This window comes from Aspergillus puulaauensis, chromosome 2 (genome assembly GCF_016861865.1).
Source record: "Aspergillus puulaauensis MK2 DNA, chromosome 2, nearly complete sequence".
Classification (NCBI taxonomy): Eukaryota; Fungi; Ascomycota; class Eurotiomycetes; order Eurotiales; family Aspergillaceae; genus Aspergillus; species Aspergillus puulaauensis.
In genome coordinates this window covers 1,793,923-1,806,503 of record NC_054858.1, presented here as the reverse complement: position 1 = coordinate 1,806,503, position 12,581 = coordinate 1,793,923, and the positions used below count along the sequence as shown (strand labels likewise).

Sequence of the window (12,581 nt, the reverse complement as noted above, 5' to 3'; positions counted from 1 at the left end):
AGTATTTTGAAACGGACACTCGTGTTTCGGCAGAGTTAGGGCTGCGCTGGTGGAGGGCGATGTCCGAGACATTTCTGGGTTTATTTCTGGCGGTGGCGCTGAGACCGGCGGGGGGGATGGGTCCGGTATTAGGGCTGCGATTCGTGCGGCATTGGCTCGGCGGGTTTCTCGTGTTGGGTAATTATGGGCTGGAAATATTGATATTTAGGGTATTTATTATGTAAATATGTACAAAAAGAACCACTGTCTGTGTTTGATGAGGAAATGGGGTGGAAATAGGAGTATCGTACATCTCATAAAGAAAAAAGTAAATATGTAAGAGAAAAAATAGCAGGAAACCGGCTGGGTATCTCACTGTCGAAAAAGCCAAAAGAAAAAAAAAGAAGAGGAAAAAAAAGAAAGAAAAAAAGAAGAAAAATTATGTCCGTATTCCTACCTCCACAGAACCAAGGTAGCTGCCACTGACAGGACTCCAACCACCACCGCACTGCCTGTCAGCACAATCCTGCTCCCAGAAGACGGTTTTTCTCCGGTCTTGAGCTCCGTCAGCGTAATATTATGCAACGGACGGCCGCAAAGTCCACTCCCCTCCAACATATCCGCCGGGAAAAGAACCCTTGGCTCCCCCTTGTCCAGGTTCACCCTCAACTGCCCTGCATCCAAAACCGTGTAGTTCGCACAGCTGAGGACATCCACCACCGTCGTGCCCGCATTATAACTCACAGGCAGCTCAATCGTATAAGCACCGCCCTTGGACCCTTGGTTCGAGAGAACCATAATCGTGTGCCGGCCCTCAACGCCCTTCCGGAACACGAGCTCGCTGGGCCCCACGTAGATCGGACTCGTCTGTTCGTTGACATAGTCGTGTCCGAGATTAATGGCGTGCTTGCGGAGGAGATTCAGCTTGGTGATGAGTTTATACAGCTCGGCGCTTGTGTCGTATTTGGACAGCCACAGCGCTTCGCGGTTCGCGGGCTGCCCGCCGCCGGAGAAGTGTTGCTCTTGGCCTTGGTAGATCATTGGGATGCCGTCGAAGAGCATTGTGAATGTTAGCGTGTTTTTGGCAATCTGGTCGTATTAGCTCCTGATTTAGGCATGGGGAGGGAGGGAGGAGGAAGTACCGCCATCTCAGGCATCCAGCTGGGGATTCGCTGGATATCGTGGTTCTCAGAGAACGACACGAATGCAGTAATATCCCGGCAGGATTGCTTCATAATCTCCACTCGGTGGAAGAGATCAGTCGTGTTACCCTTGGTAAAGGCCTCGAGCATGGAATAGTAGATCGGGTAGTTGGGAACGCTGTTGATATAGTTGCCCTGGTAATTGCAGATGGTCTCGACCTCGCGCTGCAGGACTTCACCCGTCATGAAGGTGTCGACATTGTTCTGGAAATTCTGGAGAGATGCATTGTTGACGTGCTTCGCGGCGTCAATGCGCAGCCCGTCGATCGAGTACGTTTTGATCATCTCATTCGCCCAGCTTGCGAGCATGTGCTGGACGTCCTCGTGTTCGGTGTACAGATCCGGTAGGGCGACCTTGTTATCTCCGGTTTGACACATCTGGGCCTCATCCCAATCATTCCAATCATGGATCTTGCAGTACTCGTGGAAATAGTCGGAGTTGTTAAACGGGGTAAACGCCGAATAGTCGATATTCGTAGCGGGGTTGTTGCCATTGGTAATGTACGCCATGTTGTTGATGACCGTGTCCATCATCAGATACATATCGCGATCATGAAGCGCCTTACTAAGATCCAGTAGATCTTGGTGTGTCCCGAAATGCGAGTTGAGCGAGTATAGATCCAGCGGCCAGTATCCGTGGTACGATTCACCATACGAGACATGGCCCTGCACATTCTCAACAATGGGCGAGATCATGACAGCGTCAAACCCCATCCCTTGGATATAGTCTAGATGATTGGTTGTCCCCCGCCATGTCCCTCCACAGTATAATCCGGCCGTAGTGTTGCATTTCGCCGTCGTTGACCCATCGGTTCGCGCGAACCTGTCGGTCATGGTCTGGTAGATGGATCGGGACTTCCATGCTGCGGTATTGGCTGCCAGTGATGGGTGGGAAAGGCCAAGGAGGTGAATACTGACGACGAGGGTCAAATACGAGAGGGAAGAGGATGACATCATGATGGATGGCTTTTAGGACGCGCGTAAGAAGGATTAAGACGGGGGGATAAGCAGAAACACAGTTTCACTGTTTCACGTCGCCCGTGTCAGATTCTCGTTCGTCCACAGTTCGTCGATCCTCCTGCCACTAACTGTGAATACGAACCGTTATTCGAGGGGGTAACGAATGATGATAGGCATAAAGACTGCACAGGATGGCAGGAAAAGAAGGATTTGCCTAGAAAAAGAGTTGGAGTGGTAATGATAAGAGAACGACAGCCCAGAGGCGGGCAAAAGCTAGATGAGGGTAAGGACTGGATAGAGCGCAGCAGGCTCAAACACACAGGAAAGGAAAGGAAGGGGGTGAATTACTGGGGAAAGGTGTTCCTGGGCTTGAAGAGTAAACAGATTGGGAGAAACCCCAGTCAGGGGCAGCAACCCTAACTTTGGGTGACCATTGACATGTGCTCTTCGAAATTATACTACTACGATATCAGACTAGAGGTGTCTCTACCATTGATGAACAGGAATATGGCAATTTCCCCGTTCCTGGGCGGCGAAGGAGTTGCCACTGCCAGGGCAGGCTGCATGGTTCCGGCGGGGGACCCAGCTAGCTAGCTGCTTCTATGAGAATGTCTGCAGATGCAACCCCACGCCGGACACAAGAGGAGAACCTGATAAGGCCTGTTGGCCGGTAATTCTCGACGGACCAAGACAAGAGTGTGGGCAGCTGGGGGGATCGACAAACCGGGCAACCAGACTTGTTCGGCTGTTCCTGGCAATCGTCTGCCGGACAGTTCACCGTTGAAAACCGGCTGATCTTTGCATGTTCCCAGTTCCACAGTGAACAGTCCGTCTTGCTGAAGTGGAAGTCCCTTCCGCCTGCAGTCCACCTGCAGAGCGAGTGGATGTGATGCTGTGTTGGGCCACCGTCAGTGAGACATGGATTACTTACCTCATAGGTCTCAGCCAGAAGGCTCTACCGGAGTGGGACACCTTGGATTAGACTGGGGCCAGTGTCCTTCGACAAGCTCCAGTTGATCGATAGTTATCTGGCTTGGAATCCGTGCAGGGTAAATCTCGGATAGGCATCTAGATAGTGAGCAGCATGTACTTTGTATATGCATGGCAACAGTGTCGGGATTCCCATAGATTATCAATTCTTGACAACTATTCCATCTCAACAAAATCACATCATGCCCGCCTTCAAAGGTTTCAGAATAATCAAAGGGTACTTTGGCTGTATTGTTTCCATACCGTAACAGGGTCTGACATTTCGATCTTTCTTTTTGCAAACCGGAGATCCACCCGGACCCGCCCAGCCCTGTTCGATTCGCTAGCTCGATACGCTTATCCCGAACAGGCGCGACCCGAATTAACCGGCGTTTCCAGTATTTTCAGAAACTGAAAATGTCTTACTTCAGCGCAGAGATTTTGTGCGAATAGTGGCTTACACAGAAAAAGAAAAAGCTACTAAATCGAGGACAGCTCGTGTTGGCCATGGATCATATTCCCATCACACAGCCAGGCTCACCTGATTGGTCCAGCCGGTAAGGCTCGCTTGCATCTGGACCAGGAACCCACTCGCCAGTCACTGCATTGCATGGATGAATCCACCGACAAACATGGATTGCTATGCCGAACACCAGTCTGCTTGGGAACTCGCCGAACCTTGGTGGGCCGGACTTCTGGTAAGGGAATTATTACACTGAGACATCTGTTGCACTCTAGCTGGTGTGGCTGCCCAGCTAGCCATGCCACCACTGTATCAGAGGCAGCTTGATAGAGCCCAGCCGCGATAGCGATGAGTCGAGCGCCTCCTCGTATTGCGTGAGATAACGTATATTCAAATGATATTCAAAAGGGCACACGGATACCTGGGTGCTTCAGATCATACAAATAATGGCACCTGAGCACCACAGCAGACGATCCAGGGTCGAGCCGCACTAGGCTGTGGGAATCCAGTTTTTCTGGAAATAGATTCGATTCTCGCAAGAGAGACAGGACCCATCGGGGCGATGGCACCGATGGAGCCATTTACGGCCCTCCCCGCCAGACGCTGATTGTAGGGCTCTATCTGTTCGGTGCACGGCAGCTCGAGTGCCGACTACCCCGTTTGCCGGCTGTCGGTGTATCCTCTTCGGTTCGAACAGCCTTTTTCTTCTTCTAATCGGATTCCTGTATTTTAGGCACGCCTCGATAGTGGATCTCAGGCCCAATGGATGACATGCAAAAAAAAAACTAAAACGCAGAAACCAGTCCGGTACGGAGGCAGCAGCAGCTAGGGCCGAACGAATGGCCACTCACTGACACCCAGAGAGTCACAGTAAGGGTCTGTGAGCTGGCAGGAATGATTTATCGAGATAGCCCTCGTATTGTCCAAATGTTATTATTAGCAATAGTCTGGGTTCAGCGTCTCAGCCGCTCCACGAGGTCTTGATTCAATCTCCTTGGCCTTTTATCATAAGCCTCATTGCACCCCAACGTTGAAGTTTAGCCATCCTTTGCATTTTCCTCCAATTGCGTTATCTGTCATTCGCTTTTGTGTTTGCCGAGTTTACCTGGACTTTCGTTATCTCTTCTGTGCTGACTGCAGCCATCGCCCGCTTTCCCTCTGTCACTCGTTTACACTCGTTTACACGTCTACACGCAATCACATTTGAACAGGCAAACTGAAACCACGACTTAATATTTGAAAACAATAGATGCGTCTGATATAATCTGCTACTACTGCTGGTCACGCTGCGCTCTCAGAGTGCCAGACCCGCGCTGATCTGATCTGATCTGATCTGATCAAGGATCGTCACGATGTGGAGGCTCTCCGTTGGGATCATCGCCCTGCTCGCATCAACAGCCTCATGCTGGCCCTACGACGAATCCCTCGTCGACTACAACGTCAACGAGAACAAGACAGCGACAAATCCCGCTGAATACTGGGGAGAATGGCCGGACCATGACGGGAAATACTTCCCCTCCCCAGACAACTGGCGGTTTCCGTTCTACACGCTGTTCATGGACCGGTTTGTTAATGGGGACCCAACGAATGATAATATCAACGGAAGTCAGTTTGAGCATGATCTCAACTCGAACCAGATGCGTCATGGTGGCGATGTTGCTGGACTCCTTGACACGCTGGACTATCTCCAGGGAATGGGGATCAAGGGCCTGTATCTTGCTGGTACGATCCTGATGAACCAGCCCTGGGGGTCTGATGGGTATTCAGCGCTTGATACCACTCTGCTGGACCAGCATTATGGGACTATTTCTGTATGGCGCAATGCCATCACTGAAATCCACAAGCGTGGAATGTATGTTGTCTTTGACAACACAATTGCGACGTGAGTATCCACCCCTAATGGATAGGAAACAGACTGACGACCCTTTTATAGAATGGGCGACCTTATCGGATTTGAAGGGCACCTCAACTCGTCCACGCCATTCTCCGAGAAAGAGCATCACGCAGTGTGGAAGACTGATCGCCGCTATGTCGATTTCGATATTGGAAATGACTATAATGACACCTGCGACTACCCTCGTTTCTGGTACGAAGACGGCAACCCTGTCAACCAGTCTCTCATCTCCGGCCTTGTTGGATGCTATGACAGCGACTTCGATCAGTACGGCGACATTGAAGCCTTCGGTGTCTGGCCTGATTGGAAACGTCAGCTCGCCAAGTTCGCGTCCGTCCAGGATCGTTTGAGAGAGTGGAATCCGTCTGTCCGAGAGCGCCTGATCCGTCACTCGTGCATGATGATTACCTCCTTTGATATCGACGGTTTCCGATATGATAAGGCCACTCAGGCTACGGTCGATGCACTGGGGGAGATGTCTATGGAATATCGCAAATGCGCACGCGCAGTTGGAAAGGAGAACTTCTTCATCTCTGGTGAAATCACTGGCGGCAACACCTTCGGTTCGATCTATCTAGGTCGAGGCCGTGACTCCAATCAGTACGAAAAAGTGCAGAACGAAATCGACGACCCCAAGATGATGACCAACGAATCTGCACCGCAGTACTTCCTGCGTGAGGTTGGACGTGAGGCCATCGATGGTGCAGCATTCCACTACTCAACCTACCGCAGTATGACGCGCTTCCTGGGCATGGACGGTCGTCTTGACGCTGGCTTTGACGTTCCGGTTGACTGGATTGAAGCATGGAACAATATGGTCGGCTCAAACGATCTGATTAATGCCAATACCGGCGAGTTCGACCCCAGGCATATGTACGGCGTTACCAACCAAGATGTCTTCCGTTGGCCTGCTATCAAATGGGGTGTCGAGAGACAGCTTCTTGGTAGCTTTATCACGACTCTGATGCTGCCGGGTATCCCTCTTCTTCTCTGGGGTGAAGAACAGGCCTTCTATGTCCTGGATGCAACGGCCTCTAACTATATCTATGGAAGACAGTCCATGTCTCCTGCAACGGCATGGAGAACCCACGGATGCTTCTCCCTCGAGTCCTCTCAATACTACAAGTGGCCCATCGAGGCTGGACGTACGGCATGCCATAACGAGTCTGTTGCCTACGACCACCGTGACCCATCCCACCCGGTGCGCAACATCCTCAAGCACATGTACCAGATGCGCGAGGAGTTCCCGACCCTGAACGACGGCTACGAGATTGTCGAGCTTTCCAAGCAAACAGCACCCGTCCGTTACCCTGGTTCGAATGGCACAGAGACAGAGACCGGTATGTGGTCGGTGCAGCGCGGCCTTCATCCATTCCTGCAAGACTTTGGCTCTACCAACAAGAACGAGTCTGTCTGGCTGGTCTACAACAATGTCAACAGGACCAAGCCGTATACTTTCGACTGCTCTAGCGATGATGACAAGAACAAGACCCTCGTTGCGCCTTTCCCTTCAGGGACCCATGTCAGGAACCTGTTCTATCCCTACGATAACATGACCCTGGAGGCTAGTACTTTCAAGATGGAATATAATGGCTCTACTGAGTTCAAGGGCTGCTATCCAAAACTGACCATGGACCGGTATGAGTTCCGTGCATATGTGCCTGAGCGTCTCTGGAAGGGACCACGGCCGATGATCACCAAGTTCCGTGTCGGTGATGGCAATAATGGCCATGATGCACCGCTGCAGTCGACCGTCGCTCCGAATGCCGCTGAAACAGTGAGTCTCAAACTGCAGTTCTCGGAGGAGATGGACTGCGAGGCCATCACCAAAGCTGTATCCTTTAACTCGTCGACGGAGGCTGGAAAGACGCCATCCATCGATGGAAAGACCGTCAGCTGCAACCCGATCGATGCAGACTTTGGGACAATGGAGGTTACAGGCCAGCTCCCTGGTCTTTGGCAGTGGACTGCTAACCTGACTGGCGTGTATAACGGAGTGCACAGAGTAACCGTCAACAATGCCAGCAACTCGGACAACTCAGCAGCGACAAATGCAGTGGACCACTTCCTCTTCCGCATTGGGCAGATTGATAACCCCATGGTCTTCGCCTCTGCCAACTACTCGAGCAGTCTGCTTCACCAGGACGACGACGGCGGCCTCTTCGTCCAGCACCACGCCGCCGGTGCGGACAAATACCGCTACTCCACCAACTGGGGAACGGCATTCTCGGACTGGTTCTCGTACAAGGGCGGAAACGATACAGTCAAAGCACTCGACTGGTCAGGGACCAAGAAGCAGGAATGGACGGGCCACCACGTCCGCGTCGAGTACTGGAGCCGCTGGACTGGCAGCAGTGACTACGTGCAAGAAGGCGATGCCGGCTGGGACCATAAAGTTCAGAGACGCTGGCCTCATGCCTTCTTCAACGGGCCCTACAATCAATATGGCTACGATGCGGGTCTGGACAATGAGGTCAGGCTGGATACCGAAGACGGATACTGGAAGTACCACTTCACGTCCGAATGGCCGGCCGTCGGGCAGCTCAACATCTGGGGCATGAACCCAGACGGACAGCCTGATCAGAGCTATGTGCTGGGTGATGCCGATGGCGATAATGTTCTCGATCGCATGCCCCCGTCGTCTCTATCAGCCACTCTGCTGAATGTTACGGACCACCCGCCTTCGCCCTATCTCGCCTGGAAGTTGTATATCAACGATGCCACGATGGGCTACCAGCAGATTCCTGTCGGGAACCAGAACGTCCAGATCGCCATGTTCGTTCTCTTCTGGATTGTCCCCGTCTTGACCGGGTCGGCCTGTGTTTACATCTTCATGAAGTCGTTCTACAAGGTCAAGTTCAACCAGGTCGGTGTCTCGGAGACACACACCATGATCCCACTGGCTCTGCGTCGCAAGATCAAGCAAGTGCGCTTTGGAAAAGGGCCGGGGGCTCAGGCTAATCCTCTGCTGCGTCTGGCCGAGAAGTCCGGCTTCATGCAGAGTACAACTGCCCTGGGAGCTGCCGCTGAAGGAAAGCGCCGCACGGTGCTGATCGCAACCATGGAGTACGACATCGAGGACTGGGCTATCAAGATCAAGATCGGGGGTCTCGGCGTCATGGCCCAGTTGATGGGTAAGACACTAGGCCACCAGGACTTGATCTGGGTTGTGCCCTGTGTAGGCGGCGTTGACTACCCTGTTGACACCCCTGCTGAGCCCATGACGGTCACTATCCTGGGCAATGCCTACAAGGTCCAGGTCCAATATCACACTCTAAAGAACATCACATATGTCCTCCTCGACGCCCCGGTCTTCCGTCAGCAGACAAAGTCCGAACCCTACCCAGCTCGCATGGACGACCTCGACAGCGCCGTCTATTACTCTGCATGGAACCAATGTATTGCAGAAGCCATCAAGCGGTTCCCCATCGATATCTACCACATCAACGACTACCACGGCTCTGTCGCACCGCTATACCTGCCCGAGTCTATCCCCGCCTGTCTGTCCCTCCACAACGCCGAGTTCCAGGGTCTGTGGCCCATGCGCACGCAGAAGGAGAAGGAGGAGGTCTGCTCCGTGTTCAACCTCGACATCGACACCGTGCGCTCTTTCGTTCAATTCGGTGAAGTGTTCAACCTCTTGCACGCCGGCGCCAGCTACCTCCGTGTCCACCAGCAGGGCTTCGGTGCGGTTGGTGTGTCCAAGAAATACGGAAAACGGTCCTACGCACGGTATCCCATCTTCTGGGGTCTGCGCAAGGTCGGCAACCTGCCCAACCCTGATCCTTCTGATGTAGGCGAGTGGACGAGGGAGTCTGTGACCAAGGACGAGGATATCAAGGTTGATCCGGACTTTGAAGCCAACCGTGGGGAGCTCAAGAGACAGGCTCAGGAGTGGGCTGGTCTGGAGCAGAACCCTGATGCCGATCTCCTTGTGTTTGTTGGTCGTTGGTCCATGCAGAAGGGTGTTGATTTAATCGCCGATGTCATGCCTGCGGTTCTTGAGGCCCGTCCCAACGTGCAGCTCATCTGTGTTGGTCCTGTTATTGATCTCTATGGCCGCTTCGCTGCGCTGAAGCTTGACCGGATGATGAAGGTGTACCCTGGCCGAGTCTTTTCGCGTCCTGAATTCACTGCGCTGCCGCCTTATATCTTCTCTGGTGCTGAGTTCGCGCTCATTCCGTCTCGCGATGAGCCATTTGGTCTTGTCGCTGTCGAGTTTGGCCGAAAGGGTGCACTGGGTATCGGTGCGCGTGTTGGTGGTCTGGGACAGATGCCTGGATGGTGGTACACTGTCGAGTCTGTATCAACGTCCCATCTGCTGGTGCAGTTCAAGCTTGCTATCGATGCAGCCCTCAGCTCCAAAACAGCTACTCGCGCCATGATGCGTGCTAGATCCGCTAAGCAGCGCTTCCCTGTGGCACAGTGGGTGGAGGATCTGGAGATCCTGCAGTCAACTGCTATCCAGGTGCACAACAAGGAGGTCTCCAAGGGCCATGGTCGACCTATGACTTCGTCTGGTCTTTCGACTCCCAGCGGCGCATTGACGCCTACTGCCCGTCCTACCAGCCCATTGATGTCGCCGTCCATCCAGCATTCCCGTGAGAGCAGTTACTCGAACCTCAACCGCCTGAGCGATTTGAATGCAGCGCAAAAGACGGTCTACAGCCAAGATACTGCAACCGAAGGACCGAAGCCTTCTGGTCTTCAACGGTCTCTGTCGCTCGGTGTCCGGTCTGGTCCCGGCCATGCATCTCGCCGTGGACGTGGCCGTAAGCCAACAGGAGAGAACATCCCCGAGGGCGACGAGGAGGCATTGCCACACACGGATGGAGAGGAAAGCGACACGGACTCCGTTCTGAGCTACTACGGCGACGACGAGTATACTCTGACCCCGGCCCAGATTGAAGAGAGCAGACGGACCCAGGCAGCGCAACGACCTGGTGCGCGAGTTGTCTCGTTCTCGTCGCCTCGACGCAATAGCCAGGACTCCCTCCATCCCCGGAGTGCTATAGTCCCTGGCCCTCTATCACCAGGCACCCCACAGGCTGACCAGACTCTTCTGCCCCCTCCGAAGCCCTTTGCTGACAACCGACTGAGTAATGCGTCTGTTCTATCGCTGGACTCTGTCGTTGGTAACAAGAAGGACTTCAAGCTGCAGAAGGTCGACCCCTTCTTCACCGACAGCAACGGTGAATACTACAAGGACTTTGAGCGCCGGCTGGAGACCCTGAACGGATCCAACTCTGAATCGCAGTTCTGTATCGAGGAGTACCTCATCAAGTCAGAGCGCAAGTGGTTTGACAAGTTCCGTGACGCCAGACTGGGGCGTATCAAGTCGCCCACTCCGTCAATCTTCCGCGACAAGCACAATGCTTCGCCCCAGGACTCGCTCTATATTGACGATTCGGCTTCGCACCACAGTGCGAATGGCTTTAATGGCAGTGAGTCTGACGACGACGAGTTCCTGCTCGGCAAGGACTACGTGCCGCCGACTGGATTGAAGAAATGGATGCAGGTCAAGATCGGGGACTGGCCAGTCTACACAATCTTCCTGGCCCTTGGTCAAATCATCGCGGCCAACTCGTATCAGATCACACTGCTCACAGGCGAAGTTGGTCAGACCGCTGAGAAGCTGTACGGAATTGCCACCACCTATGCCATCACATCGGCCTGCTGGTGGCTTGTCTTCCGGTATTTCAAGTCCATCGTGTGTCTGTCAACCCCCTGGTTCCTGTACGGCATTGCCTTCCTGCTCATCGGGTCTGCCCACTGGGAAGCCGACGAGTTCACGCGCGGCTGGATCCAGAATGTCGGCAGCGGATTCTACGCAGCGGCCTCGTCCAGCGGCTCCATCTTCTTCGCATTGAACTTTGGCGACGAGGGTGGTGCCCCCGTTAAGAAATGGATTTTCCGCGCGTGTGTGATCCAGGGCATCCAGCAGGTGTATATCATTGCGCTGTGGTTCTGGGGCTCGACTCTGTCCAAGGCCTCGAACAACGGCCTTTTGACTGCTGAGACTCAGCTGTCCAATACGTGGAAGATGACTGCCATCTGCTATCCCATTGCCATATTCCTGTGGGCTGTCGGGCTCCTCCTGATCTTTGGCCTGCCCAACTACTACCGTCAGACCCCTGGCAAGGTGCCTTCGTTCTACAAGTCGCTCTTCAGGCGCAAGATTGTTCTCTGGAACTTTGTGGCCGTCATCCTGCAGAACTTCTTCCTCAGTGCGCCGTACGGCCGCAACTGGAGTTGTACGTATATCTTTGTGACAACTAGAGTACCCCATGCTAACTTCTTCAGTCCTCTGGACCTCGATCCACGCGCACGCCTGGCAAATCGTGATCCTCTGCGTCGTCTTCTTCGGCATCATCTGGATCGCCTTCCTCTACCTCGTCAGCCAGTTCTCCAAACAACACAGCTGGTTCCTCCCCGTCTTCGCCTGCGGCCTGGGCGCCCCCCGGTTCATACAGATCTGGTGGGCCGTGTCCGGCATTGGCTACTTCCTCCCCTGGGTAGCAGGCGGCTACACCGGGGGCGCCCTTGTATCGCGAAGTCTCTGGCTGTGGCTCGGTGTGCTAGACTCCATCCAGGGTCTGGGCTTCGGAATCATCCTCCTACAAACATTAACGCGCATGCACATGTGCTTTACCCTGATTGTGTCTCAGATTATTGGATCCATTGCAACCATCTGTGCGAGGGCCTTTGGGCCGAATAATCTGGGCCCAGGCCCGATTTCGCCTGATGTCACCAAGGGCGCGGACTCGGTGGCTAATGCCTGGTTTTGGATTGCGCTGTTTTGCCAGTTGCTTGTTTGGTATGTTCTTCCTCCTCATTATACCTATGGTTCGAGAGATGAGACTAACGTGTGCAGTGCCGGGTTCTTGCTCTTCTTCCGTAAGGAACAGCTCTCCAAGCCTTAGACGGCGAGTCGGGCGACGATTCTTCTATTTCTTCTAATGTCTGTAATTTAATTTTATCCTGTATATAGATTATTGCTGGTGGGTATCCGGCTTGTTAATTAGCATTATGTCTAATGAATGCATCCAACATACATTGGTATTTCTATTTCACCTTAAGGTATATCAGATTATTCAGTTGAGTCTGGGCTAAA

At 53.3% G+C, this 12,581-nt stretch overlaps 2 protein-coding genes across 2 annotated transcripts; one reads left to right on the top strand and one right to left on the bottom strand.

Annotated features, from left to right (window-relative positions):
- Nucleotides 1–432: 432 nt before the first annotated feature.
- Nucleotides 433–2,138, bottom strand: APUU_20748S (alpha-amylase; the record flags this gene model as incomplete). Its single annotated transcript, XM_041699424.1, has 2 exons — nt 433–1,068; nt 1,122–2,138. The coding sequence occupies 2 exons, from the start codon at nt 2,136–2,138 to the stop codon at nt 433–435; spliced, it is 1,653 nt and encodes a 550-aa protein (XP_041552510.1).
- A 2,787-nt stretch (nt 2,139–4,925) lies between these two features.
- Nucleotides 4,926–12,390, top strand: ags1 (alpha-1,3-glucan synthase Ags1; the record flags this gene model as incomplete). The annotated part of the gene is made up of 4 exons (XM_041699423.1): nt 4,926–5,455; nt 5,507–11,721; nt 11,771–12,284; nt 12,342–12,390. 4 exons carry the CDS (start codon nt 4,926–4,928, stop codon nt 12,388–12,390), a joined length of 7,308 nt encoding a protein of 2,435 aa, XP_041552509.1.
- Nucleotides 12,391–12,581: the final 191 nt, after the last annotated feature.